Raw genomic sequence first — 19,070 nt, 5'->3', positions numbered from 1 at the left:
TTTGGCTACACTTTCTGAAACAAAATCACCAAATTGCTAACAGTATTCTTGTGTGCAGCTTAAACACTAAATAAACTTGAACTTTGATATTGCCAGTTGCACATTATTAACCACATTTTCCAAATGGAATAATAATAAATGACAGATATTTTCCTGCACTGCTTGATGATGTGTATTGTAAATAAGACGTGATAGTAAATGTTCGTTTCTGTTTGCTTACCGCTTTCACAGATTACTGGAAAGCAATGGACGTAAGAACATATTATATTTCAGTTTGACTTCCCGAATGCCACCAGCATGTTTTTTGTTTTGTTTTATTTGTTTAGTGTCTCGTAAGTTGGGGAGATATACAGTGCCATGTAATATAATAACGCTTACTCTTTACCTTTACTGTTCTCTCTGATCAGCATTATACAACATCATACATATTTATGGAATTTTAGTGGGGTTCATATTTGGGGTTTTGGGGGGGGGGGGTATATTTTAGGTGTACATGTTACTTGATTGTCAGGAAATTATTGAGACCTAAAATTTAAAAACTGGACCCTCTGTCAACCATGTAACCCAGTGGTTAAGGGCTTACTTGATGCGCGGTTGGTTTGGTCCTTTATTACATATCAAAACAGTACAGAACAAAACCTCTCTAAACTGGATACCCCTTTAAAACCTTACTTTTTACTGGGTCCCATGGGTGTCTATTATAGAGTGGTTTCAGTGCATATGTCATACACTATAAAATTACTTTTCACATATTAGGCTTTTGAGGAGATTGGTCCCATTGCTTCTCAAAATGTTTACGTCATTGAAGGATTGAACCCATGATTTTACACTTTAAAACAACAAACGGCAGTTGTTTCCCATGACATTATATTTTAGACCATTATTGATCCATATTACAGTTTAAACATTGGGGGATTAATTCAATATTTCCCCCACCCCAGTTTAACCTGCTACTTTAAATTTTTGACTTTTTGAGTGAAGTTGATGTCATGTTTTTATAGTTTAAAATATTTAGTGGAATTCTTCTCATGATCTCATAAAATAGAATAATTGCTATATCATTAAGCTAAATCACTGTATGCATGAAATAATAGTCGTTAACTACGTCAGTGTGTATGATTATGTACAAAGGTTAATAATTATAATTATTTATCAGTGGTGATGTTGTCTGATGCTGATTGTTCTACAGTACGATGACCTACTTTGTTTCAGTGCTGGACTTAATAGATTCCTCTTAGTTTTTAGTTCTCTCCAGTTCTCATCTCCTCACATTCCAACTCTGTTATGAAAACTTAAAGCACTGACTCATTGAGTTTTATTTCTGAAGCTGTTATTACAGCAACACACAAATGTTTAAATTTGTCTCCATTTGTGGTTGATAGTCTGGTTACGTGTTTTCTGTTAATATGACAGATGTATCATAGTGCTAATACAATGTATGTTTTTTATGTAAAGACAAAAGTTTGATTTTATATGGAAATAAGAATATTTTTAAGAGGGAATATAGTATCCACAAAAGTGTAATGAATTTAAATTAAAAGTTCAAATTTATTAGAAATTACATACAAATATATTAATTTGGATTTAAATGTGCTTTTTTTTCTTGCTTTTTTTCTTTTTTTCTCTTTTGTTTATCAGTTCATTCAAAAGTTAAAAATAGTAAAAAAAAAAAATTAAATGTAAATGTGTGTGAAAACATTTATACAGATCTAAAAAGAAATTAATTTGTTTAAAATAAAAATAAAACACAGCTATAAATATATATATAAAAAAATGAACAGAATATCTTTTTATTTACCAGTATGAAAAAAACTGTAAATGTATAAAATTTGAAAGATTCTAGACATATTTCTAACTCAGCTGAATGCCTGTTTCTTTGGACTTTGGTGCATGACCAATTCCGCCTGGTCTAGGACATATATACATGTACACTGCTGGTGAAAAACAAATGGTTTGCCTGTCATAGTTTGTACGAGGTCTTGCTAGTTTTAACACACGGGTGGAGTGGACTGTTATTCCAGTATGGCTGTTATCGTGTATATGTAAATAGTATGTAGTTAAAAATATATTTAACTACTTTTGTACTTCTGTTTAAGCACTTAGGAAGGGTTTTTTTAAAACACAAGCACTTAAAATATATTAGCAACACTGAAATGTGAAATTGTACTCTAGTCACATTGTAATCAAATGGTGAAGTTTTATAGACATGGTGAAATCATATAAACGAATATTAGTCCTAAAAAAAAAAAGACTCATGGTATTACACTCAGGGGTCGAAATTGGCTGAAATTCCTGTTGGACATTTGGTTCGGTAAGCTACAAATTGTACCGGACCAAATGAAAACCTGCCAGACCAAGCATGATCATAAAGTATAAATGTAAAATAATTGTTGGGGTGGGAAGTCAAAAATATATCCCGTCCCTGGTGATGTTGACTGGCAAAAACCGGTCGGGATGGCAGTATTTCAAGCCCTGTTCACCCATCTATGAACAATCATGTTTATTCAGTGTCTCCAAAAACTTTATATGCTTGTTTATCTCCACGTTTTGCCACAAGGGATTAGGTTAGGTTTTTTAGGCCTAGAGGTACTAAAAGTGAGAGGTTTTGAAAACTATTGTGTTTCAATCCAACTTCTTCATCTGGTTGGACTCTTTATTTCAGTAATAAAACTAAAAGTGGTTTACACCTACCCATTGAGCCTTGCAGAGCACTCGCTCGGGGTTTGGAGTCAGTATCTGGATTAAAAATTCCATGCCTCGACTGGGATCAGAACCCAGTACCTACCTGTAGACCGATGCCTAACCACGACGCCACCAAGGCCGGTCGTAATAAAACTAATGCAGGTGTATTGCTTAAGTAAAGACTATTCTGAAAAATCATCATCAAAATGTGGGCGTTTTGAAAATCACATAAATGTATTTGTTTTGTTAAAGTATTGTATATTGTTATTAAATAGTTTTACCAGCCACAAATGGGTATTACATATTAATTGTGTATGCACGTATCTGTACAAATATTTCTTGCTACCATAGTACATAGCAGTCGCTGAAGAATATGCTCAAGTCTTACAAATGTGCATAGTAATCTTCTAAACATGACAGAGGCAAAATGTGATTGTCTTCATACAGTAATAAGCATAGAGAATCAGCAGAAATTTGATCCTAAGGAAATTGATTCAGTTTTTGGATTTTGTTTTATACCCTCCTCTCTCTCTCTCTCTCTCTCTCTCTCTCTCTCTCTCTCTCTCTCTCTCTCTCTCTCTTTCTTCCCCCCCCCCCCCCCCCACTCAATTAAAATAATTTTTTTAATGAATTTCTGAAAAGTGCCTTTATGAGAACTTGTGCTAGGGCCTAATTCACTAAACTCTCGCAACTTTACGATCTCGCAGTGCAATACTAAAACACTTACAAAGAGGATTCTTTGTTGTCTAGCAGAGCCTAAGAGACCTTTGTGAATTAGGCCCCTGGAACAGTACAGTGGAAGGGGTACATACACTTCATTAGACTTCAAAGTCATTTAATTGTTTACTCTTTCTTGTTTTTTCATATTCTAATTTGGCAAACCGAACTTAAAAAATTAAAACTACTTCATGGCAGAAATGTCTAGCTTTAACTCACAATGTACTCACAAAAGCAGATTTACATGTTGAGTTGACTTGGGATATTTTTGTCTGCATCTTTCTAACAAATCTTTCTGTTTCTTTCATTTAAAATTAACAAGCCTGTGATTGCATTTGTGTGTGTGACTGTTCTTAAAACCCCCAATAATTTAAGATCTGTTGTTAACAATGTTTCAGATATTTGTTTGTGTTTTTTATTTTGTTTTGCTTTAAGTTTTTTTTAAATGTACAAGTTAATACCAGTACTATAAGAATTAAACAAAGCTAACCAAACAAACACAAATGAAGTGCTCTTCTATAGGTGTCTTTGTACAAAGTGTTTACAAAGACCTAGTTTATTGAAATATGTGTCAATACAACTGTCATAAACATCTGGTTTGTAAGACAAATATTTATTACAATGTTCAAATAATATTTTTGTGGCCCACAATTAAAAACAGAAAATTCAAGGTGTATTTAATGTGAGCATATAAACGTCAATAGTGTGGCTAAGACTTCATTCCATCTTTATCCCCTTTCACTCTGCTGAAGTCTTTTTAAAATTAAGGTGTACATGTATTTACGGGTAAGCATATTAACTTTAATGGTGTGGTCAAGATTTCATTTCCTTTCTATCCCCTTCACCTTGCTGGTTTCTTTTTATAACCCTGTTGCTCGGTGTCATCCTGCCCAAAGTTTATTCACTATACAAACCGTTAAATGTAGTTCCGTTGCTTAGTGTACAACCTTCCAAAAATCTATTCGCTCTATGAATCGGTTACAGTTTAATTGTAGTTCCTTGCCATGTATCCTGTTAGAGAAATTAAATGTAGAAGGTAGTGTAATGTTTTTTCCACTACTTATACTATCACAGTGTCAGATTCTTAGCACGATTGCCCAACTCAATTTTAGAACGTTTGAAACCAACAGGAAAAAAAAACGGATTTTGATACAAATAGAAATGAATTCTTTAAAGGTTATTTTAACAAAAACAAGAATAACATTTGTTCTTATTCTTGTTAAAATAATTTTTAAAGATTTCATTTTTGTTTGTTTTAAAATAAGGTTTTTTTCTGTTGGTCTCAAAAGCTCTAAAAAAAATTAGTTGAGCAATTATGATATGAGGCTGATGATATTTACTGTTTTTTTCCATGTTTGACATTTTAAATAACTATTACAACCTTATCAGGTTACACCTGATGAGCAGGATGATGACACATAATAATGTCACTCAGATTTTATACGGTAAAGAAAAGTTGTGAATTTCATTAAATAATAATGCTTATGATATATGTCTTGAAGACTGTTATTGTTTTCAGTTATATACCCGGTAGATTGCTGAATATATATTTTAAAAAACTACAAAAAAAAGAAGAGAAGCTATCTGAACATCATAGCAGTTGTTTACAAACGTAACTTGTTCATTTTAATACCATATATCTTTGCCTGTAAGTCAATTTGTTTTGTACAAATAAAGTATTATGGTAAACTAACTACTTAACTACATCACTGATGGAATATCACTTTTGTTTATCTGGACATTCTTAAAGAACTTTTAATATATCACTGGGAATAGGTTAGGATCTAGATCCTAATACTAAGACGGAGTGAAAAGTGATCTGTAACTTTTAAACAAGCCCAGATTTAAAGCTTTACTTGCATAATATTATAAGCTTTCATGGCAGATCTTAAGTACGATGTAGAATAAAATAATAAAAGTTGCTTGTCATTTGTTATCACAGAAATGCTTTGTAAACATATACATATTGTAGTAGTCGGTAAAAACATCATTTGCACAGCTACTGTTAAGTCTTTACTTTTTTTCTTTTTTTTTAAAGTGGTATACAATAAAAACATAATAAAAAATTTTGGACGCTTGATATCCCAAATATGTTAAAAAATATAAACCATTGAATATGATGCAGTCATTTCTTCACTGACCACATAATAGTTTGTAAAAACATATTTTGTCCAATTACTGCTAAAACTCTACTTAATTCTTCAATTAAGTGGAAATGTTGCATTATTTAGCTCTTATTCATTATTCCTGTGTCATAAGCGTTTAAAAAAAAAAGCAACTATATTATTTTTTTATTATCCATATGGTTCAACATAACCGAGTTAATAATAATCGTACAAAGCACACGTGTAATAACAAGTGTAATGACGTAATTTTGGGAAGCAACCTCATAACATGACATTGCTTCTCCAGTCCTAACTCAGACTATGCATTTGACATATGACGTCATTTCGTCGTCTCCTTCTAGTTGTGGCTGAAACATTTTGAGTTGGGTTTTGTTATTCATAAAGAAAACAACAATAATAACATGGATAATAAAGGAATTATTACACTAGCGCGTGAGTTGTACTGGTTTAACGAAACTTGTGTCAGGATTCATGTATTACACTCGCTCTCGCTCGGGCAATATAAAAATCATGACACTCGTTTCGTAAAATCAGTACGACACAAGCTCGTATAATAATCTTTATTTATTTTTTCCCTTCAGGACTGTGGAATTCAGCTAACGGACGAGCCAGACAAGCGCTGCTATCCACTGGATGATCACCTGCTATGTCGCGGATGTCACATCGCACGGCTGAACGTGCAGTACCCTGATGAGCAGTTCTACATCGACCCTCACACGTTTAACATCCAGAAAAAGAATGACCACCACGGGAGCACGTCGGTGATGTCTGCTGCTCCGTCGAGTTACGCTGCTGTGTCCATACACACGGGGGCCTTCCCACCCATGATGACACCACAGTACAGTCACACTGGAAACGGATCTCAGACGGGAGGAGGAAATCAGTTGAGCGGGAAGATCCAAAATGGAGGACCTGCTTTCAACTTCAGCCAGATGAATGGCCCAGTTTCGAAACTGGATAAAGGGTCGATGTTGGGCGCATCTAGTTATACTATTACTGATTTGTAGTTTTGTTATGAGCACTGAGCAAAATTTTGTTAAAATTTAATGAAGTTGTGATATTCTTGTGGGGAATAAAAGAGAGTGCAAAATACAAAATCAAAAAATTTCATAAAAAGCTACATGTTGCAATTTTTAAATTTGATACTTAGAACAAGAAAAACTTTTTTTTTCCTTTAAGAAAAAAGAGTAAACAACCTTTTAATTCAACATGCTGACACAGAATACTAATGTTTGTATTAATACAGTACTCCAATGTCTTAACTTGTAAGGCTTTTTAATAGATATATATATATATACTTTAGACAATGGATTTTTAAAATTATTATTTCCCTTTCTTTTGCCAATTTTGTGGTACTAAACACTTTTTCATTGGCTCATAATCAGAATTTTCATAACAGATACTGGTTGAAATAACAAGTTGTAAAAGATCAAATTGCTTTTGGTTTAAAAATCAAAATACACATGATTAGCTTTTCTTTCTTTTTTTCTCTTTTTGTCTTACAAGATTTTCACCTTTTGTTCAGTGATGTAACTGTTCTGTGATCAAGTGCTTTCATTTAATATTTGTGTGTCTTTGTTTATTTGTCACATGTGTTTTTTTTAAGTGTCATGATCTGAACTGTCTCATATTTCATCACATTTCATTTTTTTTTTTTTTTAAACTATGTACATGGTACTTCATAATTTTGTCACATGCTAAAGGTTTATTTCTCATTTTTAACTAACATATTTATTGTTTTGTGACACCATGTCACTCTACCAACTTCATTTGTATGAAATGTTTGAATATAAGAAGGATATTTTCTGTCTGATTTTTCAGTTTGGGGGGGGTGGGAGGTGTGGGGGTCCTCATTTAAAAAAAAATAATTGGAAGTCAAAGAGAATCATTAATTTGAATTTTACTGCCTATTGTGTATTTATAGTTTCTATTGCATATTCTTTAGATTGGTTAAAAAAAAGAAAAGAAAAAAAGGTTTTGTGGGGTTTTCTTATCAATTCAAAAAACAACAACATCATTAGTAATTCTTATCCATATATCAATAGAAAGGTATACTGGTTTGCTTTAATGTCTCTTGTGAATATATTGCCTGGTTATATTTCCAATTAACTTTATTTTAATGTGTAACAGGCTGTGTATTTATTTACGAAAATATACAACCAATTAATTTAAAGTGATTGGGTTTATCGTGTGGTTTGAAGGCACCAGTATCACCATTAGTTTGATTCTTCTTTTTAAAAAGTTTTTTAACATACTGTATGTAAAAGCTAGGTGAAAATGTTTAACTTATTTCCATGGTCATTAAAATATAGAGGAATAACGATATAGATTTTAGGGGAAAAAATAGACTTTTCAAGACATCGAATATTTGTATCAGACGATTTACTTTCATAGAGCCTGTAGTATTTGCACATTGTTGAGAAAGCTAATGTAGTCATGAAACATTAACTGTTTTTATTTATTTTAATATTAACACCCATGTCCACCCCAGTAATTCTGTTCAAATACACTGTATTCACATGTAAGACATAATTTTTTGGTAATTGGATAAAAAGTCAATTTAGTACAAGAAAAAGAAAATTGCAGGAAAAAAGTCACAACTTTTATATAAGAAAATGTAGAGCATAGAATGTGGCTATTTGTACATGGACTGTGGTGGGTGGTGGAACATCTGCTTATACCACCAACATTGTAAACAAAGACTAGTAACAAAAACTCTCGGTGACAAAATGTGTTCGATCTTTGTTTCATTTGTTTGCTTGCCTAATACATGTATATTTTAAAAGTTGTGACTTTTTTGTCTTGTTATTTTTTCCTTGACTTTTTTTCACCTTTGACCTTTTTTCCTAGATTCAATTTTCTTAGCCAGTTAAACCATCAAGATGTTATTTGCTGTAATCCAACAAACTCATAACAATGACCTTCAGTTAATTGGGGTGGGAGTTCAATTTGTATTATGACCCGCTTTAAATACCTGGATTTTTTAAATTATTATTTTATTTTAATATAATTAAAAAGTAGATTTTGGGGGCGGGGGATCATGTCTGTGGATCGACCTGTTCTTAAAATAATGGGTCTGAGTACAACAAAACTTGGAAAAAAAAAAGAAAAAAAAAAAAAATTGATATTGCCATAGTTAGTTTTAGATGCTGTTAAATGTTTCACATGAAGTGCATAATTAAATGTTTCTCTCTAGCTTCAGCTTTCTGTATGCCAGGTCATTATTGTATTATTCCTAACAACAAGTTTGTTCTATTAGCTGCAGAAGTCACCGTCGGGTGAATATTTAGGTGAGGGCCTGTTCTCGCCACCTCCCCTATTTTTCAGTCTTGTTTAAAGCCAAACTAAATTATACTACTGTTACTGGCCCTACTGTATGTTTAAAAAACCCTGAATCCGTGCCCGACTGCCTTAGAATTTGTAATTTAAAAACATGTATATTTAGTATTATGTGCACCATTTTGATTAACTGCACTTGTCATCATTGGGGGGGGGGGGGGGGGGGGGGGTATTATGGTTCATTTATCATATGGGCTAACTACATGTAGTTGTATGTTACATGTAGTTATATGTTGCCCCCTTTTTTTCCTTAAATAATATCTTCTGTTAAATATATTTGGGCAATTCATACAATAAATTCAATTTAGAAATTTATAGTTTGGTTTACAGCTTTTCTTACACTACAGTTACATAATTTTATAATAATTTTGTTTTATTAAATACTAATAAATCTTGCCTGGGGTTTGGGGCATTTGTCACTTGTTACTCTTAATACAATAAAGTAAATTTAGAAATGTATAGTTTGGTTTACAACTTTTCTTACACTACAGTTACATAGTGTTATAATAATTTTGTTTTATTAAATAATAATAAATGTTGCCTGGGGTTTGGGGCATTTGTCACTTGTTACTCTGTCCGCTGGCTGAACTACTAGTGTTAAATGTTAGAATAATACTAAACAATTTTATAAATATATTTAAAACACAATTGGACCTTTGAGGCTGGTACTCATTTTTTTTTTAATACTTGAAGTTTAATTTAATCTACTTTATAATATGGTGTATATATATATATATATTGTATTCAGTCATGTCGATTAATTTAAATTATTTTTTATATATATATAAATATTGTCAGCTTATATGAACTTATTTTTGTGCCTTAAAATTTAGCTATATACATTTTTTATTTTAACTGCTTGCTGAATATTGTACGCATATTTGTTGAGAGAGGGGTTCAGTTTTTTTTTTAAAACTCTTCAATCATTTTGACAGGTTGATAGGTCTTGTGGTTTAGTTACGAGGATGAGAGTTAAAGGTTGCTGTAAGTGATATATATCCTGAAATCTAGGTTACAATGTGGTGTATGTAATGCAACTTGACTCAGCTGGCAATTGCATCATGTCGTGTAGTGTAATTTAGGCTTAAACCATCGAAAATCCACCCATACTTGTTTTTTCGGAAATGTCAGAAATATATCAAGATGGGGGGGGGGGGGGGGGGGGGGGGGCAGGCAGGCAGGACGGACCAGAATTGGGTGGACTGAATTACTAATAGTAAACAAAGCTCACCACTATCACACCCAACTCCTGTTTGTGTTTTGCCATCTCTGTTTCATTTGATCTTATTGAGTTCTTTTAGGCGTTTAATTTCTGAAATTTAACAAATCAAAATTAGCATGTTTTAAGGATTAAAAAGATATACCATGTATGTGAAGAGTTTTAATTGTGAAAACCCATAGTAAGTGACTTTCAAGGTAAACCTAGTGAAGTAGGTGTTAAAATACAGAAAATAAGTAAACCTAGTGAAATGGGTGTTAAAATACAGAAAATAAGTAAACCTAGTGAAATGGGTGTTAAAATACAGAAAATAAGTAAACCTAGTGAAATAGGTGTTAAAATACAGAAAATAAGCCGGTAAGCCGCCGTTTATTTGCAAAGAGACAGAAATAATTGCCAGTAATCAAAATTGTATATCGGTAGTCACATTATTTTTATATTTATTGCATATTTGATTTTGGGGTGTGATTAGATTTTAAAATGAAAGAAAAGAAAAAAGAAACAATTATTGTAAGGGTAGCTTTCTTATTCTTACCGAGAGTAACAAACTGATTAACTTATAAACATAATCTAAAACTGCAGTAACAATTCAAAAATATATATACATGTATTTCCATTTTAATTTTTCCGCATGGTTGTGCAATGTATGGAGTGAACTTTACAAAGTGTACACATGTGGGACTGTAGTGTCAATAATTAACACATTTATTGTCAAATGTCATCAAAACTAATATTTATCTTTGTACAGACTTTTTTTTAAATGTCTGTAATATATTTTTTTTTTGTGTGCAAACAGCCTCATGTTTTGCTGTCTAGAAAAAAGTGCCTTTATTAATTTCCAAGTCTCATTTTGTGTTGCAGAAATTGTATCTGCATATTTTTGTTGTTGTTGTTGTCTTTAATGTTTTTTTTACACAAGATCTGTAAGATTTGTACTGTGTGATAATTAGACATGTTTGTATCACCATTTTGTCACGGCACACATATGGTTACCATAACAAATTAAAGATAAAGATGGCTGTTCTTCGGTTACTTTCAGCTAAAACTTCCTTGTTTCAAATATTAATTTCCTTCAGACCTGGTAGCATTTGCCATTCTTACCTTCGCAGAATAAAGCTGATATCTTAAAGGTGAAGACTCTGGTCTTAACTTGTAAAAATGGACACTAAGTTTAGTTAATCTACAAATCTAACACATTTGAATAAAGTTACAACAGAGTGAAAGCAGAGTCTGTGATGTTAAAACCAGGAAATATCCTTTAAATCCAGATATCGACTCCAAACCCTGAGTGAGTGCTCTGCAAGGCTCAATGAGTAGGTGTAAACCACTTGCACCAACCAGTGATCCATAACTGGTTCAACAAAGGCCATGGTTTGTGCTATCCTGCCTGTGGGAAGCACAAATAAAAGATCCCTTGCTGCTAATGGGAAGAGTAGCCCATGTAGTGGCGACAGTGGGTTTCCTCTCAAAATCTTTGTGGTCCTTAACCATATGTCTGATGCCATATAACCGTAAATAAAATGTGTTGAGTGCATCATTAAATAAAACATTTCTTTCTTTATCCTTAAAATATAGACAAGAACTCAAATCAATAACCACTATTTGTCAGACGCACCTGCATTTTTAACAATATGAAAATGCATTTTGTGGTATTAGAAACAACATGATGACCAGAAGCACTTCGGTTGTACGGAAATGGATAATCTAAATAAATATAAATAATGTTTGATTTCTAATAGTGAAAAATATGCTGTAGTGTTTAAAAACTAGGGTCTGTCCCTTTAAGACCATAACCAGTTATTTCCTATATATTTGAGATGGATAATAAAAAAAGTCTAAAATTCTAAAGACCATGCACTTACTAGTGTATAGAGCATAATAATAAAATGTATTTGTTTCTGGGACGTCTCATACACGTCTCCTTTTCGTTCTGTTTGGAACTCTGCTTATTGCTAATATTTTTTTTTAATAAAACCATGATTGAAACTTCTGTAATATAGTAATTATTCCTATGACCAGCAAAAACCAGTTTATCCTAATAGCACATGTAGCACGTGCTACAGCCCCACACTTCAGGGGACCCTGCAGTGATGTGTACATTTATTTTCCCCAGGACATTTTTTCCTTCTCCCCGAGGGGGTTGCAAAATATATATCCTGGGAAGGGGCCCCCCGCTGTTATTTGTGCTACAGGCCCTGCGGATCCTTAAACCGCTTTGACGACCAATGCTGTATGATAATACATATACAGCTTTTGGTCTTTACATTTTAAATTATTTGCAGTAAACAGTGTTCTGGATGGGTTGAAAAGGAGACAGAAATGGCCCTTCTGTATTATATCTTGTTTTGTTTTGGTTTCCTTATGTGTGCTGTACATAGTTTATATAATCAGTGCTAGATCCTCATCAGGCATTCAGAGTGACGTAATTCTGGGAATACTTGATAAATACCACCACCCCCCACCCCCCTAAAACCCCCCACCTAAAAACAAAAAGCAAAAATTAAAATTTTAATGATTAATCAAAATAAAAGCACCAGCATCAATGGTGCTATGATAAATCAATCGGGGTAGGTACTGGGTTCATATCCCAATACCTGCTCTTTCCCACGGTGAGAGAACCGCTGAATTAGGAGGTATAAGACCACTAAACTGATTTCTCTCTCACTAATGATCACCATAGACATGCCTATCTCTTGGACAGACATGCCTATCTCTTGGACAGACATGCCTATCTCTTTGACAGACAAGTCTATCTGTTGGACAGACGGCCCAGTTCGCAGAGCTGTGTCCAGGATAGCATATGTGAACTTTAATTTAATATTGGTATCAAAATAATATTAAAATCAAAATTAATTATTCTGTCATTTCAATTCTTACACCAAAAACAGAAGGATTGGCACGATTCGAAATAATCGCACGAGAGAAGAGGAAAAACTTGGGGTTGAATTTACGAATTGTGATGCAGTTAGATTAGTGTTTAATGCTTGTGTTTAATAACACGGACAGAGAACATTGATTAAACAATCATCAGCTTTTGGATGTCAAACATTTCCCAAAAGATCCTTCGCGGTGATTCGATCCTACGACCCTCGGGTGAGCAATTTTGCTGACTGAACTAAATCTCACTCCCCTCATTTAGAGTAAATATGCATTAGTCTTAAATGCAGATTTAATATGATATGGCTTTTAGGTACATTTATCGGAAATTAGTAAATATACACGGCTGATTAGGGAAATTACCGTTGCTAAATTTGGCCATACGTTTTTCAAAATGTAGGACAAGCCAGAAGCAATTTAACCACTGCATAATATGTTGAAGACTGGTATATAAACTAGTACTTAACATGGCACTGTACTTGAATAAGATAAATATATATGTTTAAGAGTATATTAATTAAGATTTTTCACTATTAAGATATTCTCCTTGAACAGTAAAACAAAACAAAACCAAAAACTTAAAACTTGACAGTATTTTCATAACAATGTGGTCCCCCCCCCCCCCAAGTACTCAGTCTTTTAAAACATATTTGCTTGTGACAGACTGGTGTAGGACCCAACACTGAACGACTTTTTTTTTTTACCAGTGCTGTACCCTGCCAACACCTGTGTTTGTGTGGATCATAATTAAGCTTGCTTCCACAGTGCATCTGCTGTAATATGCATTTATCATACTGTCTGTATAAAACGGTTGCCTTTTTTTTGTAGATATTTTTGATTTATGACATGTAGAATGCAAATAATGTGATTTATTTTGTTCTATTTAAGTTTGCAAGAAAAGGTTAGAGGTGTGTCTTATCCCTGGTTGTCTACACATTCTTGTGGTAAAGATGACTTGTTGAACAGAGGTGTTGTGTTGTTTCTTTCTTTCTTACATATCTTAAAGGCAAGGATGGGAAAGGAAGAAGAAGAAGGAAATTTTTATTTAACGACACACTTGACACATTTTATTTGCGGTTATATGACATATGGTTAAGGACCATACAGATATTGAGAGAGGAAACCTGCTATTGCCACTTCATGGGCTACTCTTTTTGATTAGCAGCAAGGGATCTTTTATATGCACCATCCCACAGACAGGATAACACATACCACAGCCTTTGATAGACCAGTTGGTGCACTGGCTGGAGCGAGAAATAGCTTAATGGGCCCACCAACGGGGATTGATCCCAGATCGAACGTGCATCAAGCGAATGCTTTACCACTGGGTTACGTCCCACCTTTGATGGGACAGGAATCTTTAAAGTCCCCACGGGATGTTTTAAACTGCAGCTATCGGTGTCCAACTTATGGCGGTTTTGATGCTGTGTCTATATATAATAGAACAAGACAGGAAATCCACTGCTGCTATATAATCTACTCTTTGTTCACAATAAGCAAGAGATTTTTAATATGCACATTTGCACAGACAGGACAGTACATACCATAAACTGATGTGCTCGCTATAGGGCATTGGTTGAGAGTGGGGAAGTTGAATCCATGGAGAGCAGTTGATCCTATGACCCAATGCACTTCAAACAAGTGCTCTACTACCAAGCTACCCAACCCCCCTAATTTAAAGGCAGAGTCATAGATTACATGGCATGCTAATGACGATCTTATCACAGGAAGTCACGATTTGTGGCCATAACCATAGGTATCTCCAAACAATAACGTCAGATATGTTCTAGTAACTATAATATTTGTATTAGGGGTTTCTGTTTGGGGGTACCTATGGCCATAACAATCATTTTGAGTAAAATTTACCAACTGCACCTGTTAAAGGAACACTGCAGCTTCATAATTAAAAGTTGCATACCAAAGTTTGTCAGTAATGTAGTGAAGTGATTGTTGTCCTTGTTTATAGACAAAGAATTACTCTTTCGGCAAATGGCAATTTATCCGATTTCCATGCCATAGCTTTGGAGCCAATGCATATGTGGCTAAAGTTGCAAGGAATGCCTAATTTTTTCCATTAGCATCAAAATATTCAGTTACCCACAGACAAGACAGCACATAACACAACCTTACCAAGCATCTTAATGGGCATTCTACCATTGGAGCTAGATCAGTTATACTGGGACAAAATGCAAAGGATCTTTTTATGCACTTCCATAGACCGAACAGTACATACCAAAGACTGATGTACTGAGATTGGGAGAAAAAGCCCAGTCCATCATGGTCTATGTACATTCTGCCCCTAAAATCTGCTACAATACCAGTGAGGTACATAATATGCTCTTCAAAAGTAGGTTGCTGTGACCTAGTTACAGTAAGCAACACACCACCATCCCAAGTTGTACTTTCATGCAAGGTAAATTGATAAGAAAGATACATGTATGCTTGGGAAATGAAATGTTTACAGATGGATTGACAATGCCATATCATATGACCAAGGATACCACCAAACCGTATCCAATACAGAGGTTTATATATATCCCCCACATTAAAATGGGTTGAGTGCTTGGTTCAGAGCACGTTGATTTATTAATCATCAGCTATTGGATATCAAACATTTTGTAATATAGTCTTAAGAGAGGAAACCAGCTACCTTTTTTCCATTAGTAGCAAGGGATCTTTTATATGCACTATTACAAATAGGATAGCACATACCATGGCCTTTGATATATACCAATCATGGTGCAGTGGATGGAACGAGAAATAGTCAAATGGGCCAACTGACAGGGATCGATCTTAGACCAACTGTGCATCAGTGAAATGCTTTACCACTGGGCTGTGTCCCATCCCTAAAAATTCCCGAAATTCTAAAACAGTTTGCAGTATGTCCACAAAGTTGGTGGACACGAACTAATATAACAACACTATACATGTATATGTGGCATTACTTTTAATATATAACAAGTAATAAATAACATGGCAATATATCACAGATCACTTCAAATAATTAATGGCCATTAACTACATGTATGACTCCTTACAGAAAACCTAAATCACAATGAACAGTTATGAAAGGAAATTATGACAGATGAATTGTAACAAGTCTATCCTGATTACAGATGTTTGAAAAATTCCAAGAGGATTGTTAAAATACCACAAATATTTTTTTAACAAATTCATTGTTGAGCTTTTGTTAGTGTATTTTGAAACACACCTTTTTATTAGTAGCACAATACGATGTTTTGTAAATATTTCTAAATATACCCGGTACAATAAAAAACTTTTTGTATAATATTTCAAATATGTAGCATAAACTTATTTTGTAAATAATCCCCAATGTACAATAGAAAATATTCCAAACACGTAATCAACATATTTTGTATAGTAATTAAAAATGTACATCAGACATATTTTGTAAATAAACTCCAAACATACAACAGACATATTTTGTAAAATAGATTTCAAACATGCAACATATTTGTTTTTGTATAAATTATTAAAAATATGACCCGACATTTTTTTTAAATATTAACTCGCATTCCCATTTCTAGTGTTAACAGTATTCATAATAAACTTGCTAACCTCTTGCGAGCACTCAACCAACTGAGCTAAATCCTGCCCCAAAATCACACTGGTGTGCTTCTTACAAGTAATTTATTCACGCCACCTTGGTAAGACCCAGTAGAAAAAGAATATGTAAAAACTCTCAATATTACCCATATACTTTAAAATATCTTGGTATGTATCAAAGTGATACATGCCTCAAGAACGCCTCTCTTTTGAAGGAAATGTTTGCCTTGGTGCTCTAATTTTTTTCATTAAATGTCAGCACTTGAGGTGACCTCAAAATTGAAAATTGACCCCTGGATTAATGGAATCCCAAGCATTAAAGGCACAGAGATCCTAGGGTGATAGGCATGGGGTTCTGTGTAGAATTAATTAAACAATTACATAATGTACTGGAACAGGCTATAACAAACGGATATTAAATTTGGAAAAGTAAGTGAACATATAGGTTTCTGGAAACCCTGTTTCATATTATTTCACTACAATTAACCCATATCTAGCAGATATCCCATATTATTACCCATATGGTTAAAAATATCTTGGTATATATTAGTGATATGTCTCACTAGAATGCGAAGTGGGACGTAACACTTCAACATCACATGACTACGTCATCAATTGGCACACTATAACCGTACAGAAACAAGTTGAGTGATCTAAATTAAGATCGATTATGGGTAATAAATAGGATATTAAACTCATTATCATTTCATATCATGTTTATGTCCTTCATGAAACAATTTTCATTGTCACTCACTAAAGCTTGTGACAGTTGTAAATTATTTCACTCAGGACATAAACATAATACGAAGTGGAAGCTCGTTTAATATCCTATAATTATATACTTACAATTACCCTACATGTATATCTGGCAGATATTCTTGTGATTCCTTTATGTATAATTAACCCGTATCTAACAGATATCCCTCATAATAATCACACCTACAGTTAACTTATATCTAGTAACCATGTTTCTTTGTTACTCATACAAGTGACTGCTAAAACGCAGATTTCACGGCAGACCATTCACAGCAATTTATGGCCACATTATGGCAAGGAAAGATAACTCATCCAAAATGAAGTCTTGAAATTGAAGCCTTCACATATTCCATGTTATTTTCAAACAGATGTGCAGTACAGTATGTGAGATGTACTGTGTGAGATGTACTTTGTGAGATCAGTTTTGTGAGATGTAGAGGTAGAAATTCACCCATCGGATCCGGAAGAAAGACGTCTCGATGCTTGCATTATGAAACTTGAGGTATCCCACCTGTGAAATAAAAACAATATACCACACATGTAGAAGTAGAATGGAAAAACCTTGCCCTCACTATAATACAATGTAAATGGCACTTCACATTAAATTTCATTGACAACAAAACCTGAGGTATTCTATGCATAAAAATAAAATAAATACATTTTTGAACCATCAATATTAATCCAAAAATATAGATTTTTCATTATTAATATTATACATATTGGTTGTATTTTATAACAATATGGCTACACCACATTAAAACAAAATTCTCACTCAGCTAATGTTAAGTGGCATTACATTTGGTTACTATGGCAACAATTTAGTGCTGAAACTGGTTTTCATCATACCAATGTCTGACCAAAGGAAAGCGACATGGGGATTGGTTGAGAACTTTGATAGACAATTATCTGGGAACGTTTCATAATCTGCGTACTGTATCTGCATTCCACATAAATGTATCAAGGTCCATCCATATACAGACATAAAGGCACTTTGCTAGTTGGCAAGTGTAGCCTATGTGATGATCAAAATGTGGATTCCTCTCATAATATCCCACTGACTGCTCATCTGAGTGCCCACAACATTTTACTTGAATTTTAATTGTGTGAGAGTACAAAAATAAAACTACATCATCATCATCTTCATTATCATCATTACAGAAACCCATCCATTTACCTGCTGAATGTAGTTAGTAAATTATCTTAATTAAATAGGTTGGTTTTATAGATAAACAGATTTAACTTCTTGATCTGTAACAATGAATTTCTTTCTTTTTTTAAATTAAAAAAACAAAACTACTTCTTCCAGTCACTTTTCTGTCTAAATGTTATGTTCAAATTTCGACATCCGGCCTCGGTAGCGTCGTGGTTAGGCTGGTAGGTACTGGGTTCGGATCCCAGTCGAGGCATGGGATTTTTAATCCAGATACCGACTCCAAACCCTGAGTGAGTGCTCCACAAGGCTCAATGGGTGGGTGTAAACCACTGGCACCGACCAGTGATCCATAACTGGTTCAACAAAGGCCATGGTTTGTGCTATCCTGCCTGTGGGAAGTGCAAATAAAAGATCCCTTGCTGCCTGTCATAAAAGAGTAGCCTACGTGGCAACAGCAGGTTTCCTCTAAAAAACAGTGTCAGAATGACCATATGTTTGACATCCAATAGCCGAAGATAAGATAAAAAATCATGTGCTCTAGTGGCATCGTTAAATAAAACAAACTTCGCTTTCTAAATCGTTGGCCAGACAATATTTTAATTAAATACTCAGAATTTTATATATTTCACATATT

The 19,070-nt window shown here is 33.8% G+C and overlaps 2 protein-coding genes and 1 long non-coding RNA gene across 6 annotated transcripts in view; 1 reads left to right on the top strand and 2 right to left on the bottom strand.

The window, feature by feature from the left end:
* LOC121388140 (Wilms tumor protein 1-interacting protein homolog) overlaps positions 1 to 9,059 on the top strand; it is an 84,684-nt gene extending 75,625 nt beyond the window's left edge. Inside the window, exons 8-9 of one of the 2 annotated variants that reach the window (XM_041519375.1) lie at positions 232 to 251; positions 6,107 to 6,258. In XM_041519375.1, coding sequence (XP_041375309.1) covers positions 232 to 251; positions 6,107 to 6,125 — 39 coding nt within the window. In that variant the 3' untranslated portion in view covers positions 6,126 to 6,258. Of the gene's footprint in view, positions 1 to 231; positions 252 to 6,106 lie in introns of both variants that reach the window. The other variant, XM_041519374.1, reaches the window with a different exon arrangement.
* A 477-nt stretch (positions 9,060 to 9,536) lies between these two features.
* Positions 9,537 to 11,360, bottom strand: LOC121388141. The gene is made up of 2 exons (XR_005959938.1): positions 10,404 to 11,360; positions 9,537 to 10,364 (listed from the first exon to the last, which is right to left on the bottom strand). It is a non-coding gene; the product is annotated as an uncharacterized LOC121388141 (long non-coding RNA).
* Positions 11,361 to 15,892: 4,532 nt separating this feature from the next.
* LOC121388242 (MORN repeat-containing protein 1-like) overlaps positions 15,893 to 19,070 on the bottom strand; it is a 37,399-nt gene continuing 34,221 nt past the window's right edge. For all 3 annotated transcript variants that reach the window (XR_005959958.1, XR_005959959.1, XM_041519511.1), the window contains one exon: positions 15,893 to 17,794. Coding sequence is in view for 1 of the 3 variants with exons in the window: in XM_041519511.1 (XP_041375445.1) it covers positions 17,731 to 17,794 (64 nt within the window). In the remaining 2 variants the exon portion in view is untranslated. The remainder of the gene's footprint in view (positions 17,795 to 19,070) is intronic.

The sequence above is a fragment of the Gigantopelta aegis genome, chromosome 14 (assembly GCF_016097555.1).
Source record: "Gigantopelta aegis isolate Gae_Host chromosome 14, Gae_host_genome, whole genome shotgun sequence".
Classification (NCBI taxonomy): domain Eukaryota; kingdom Metazoa; phylum Mollusca; class Gastropoda; order Neomphalida; family Peltospiridae; genus Gigantopelta; species Gigantopelta aegis.
This window is presented reverse-complemented; position numbering and strand designations above follow the sequence as displayed.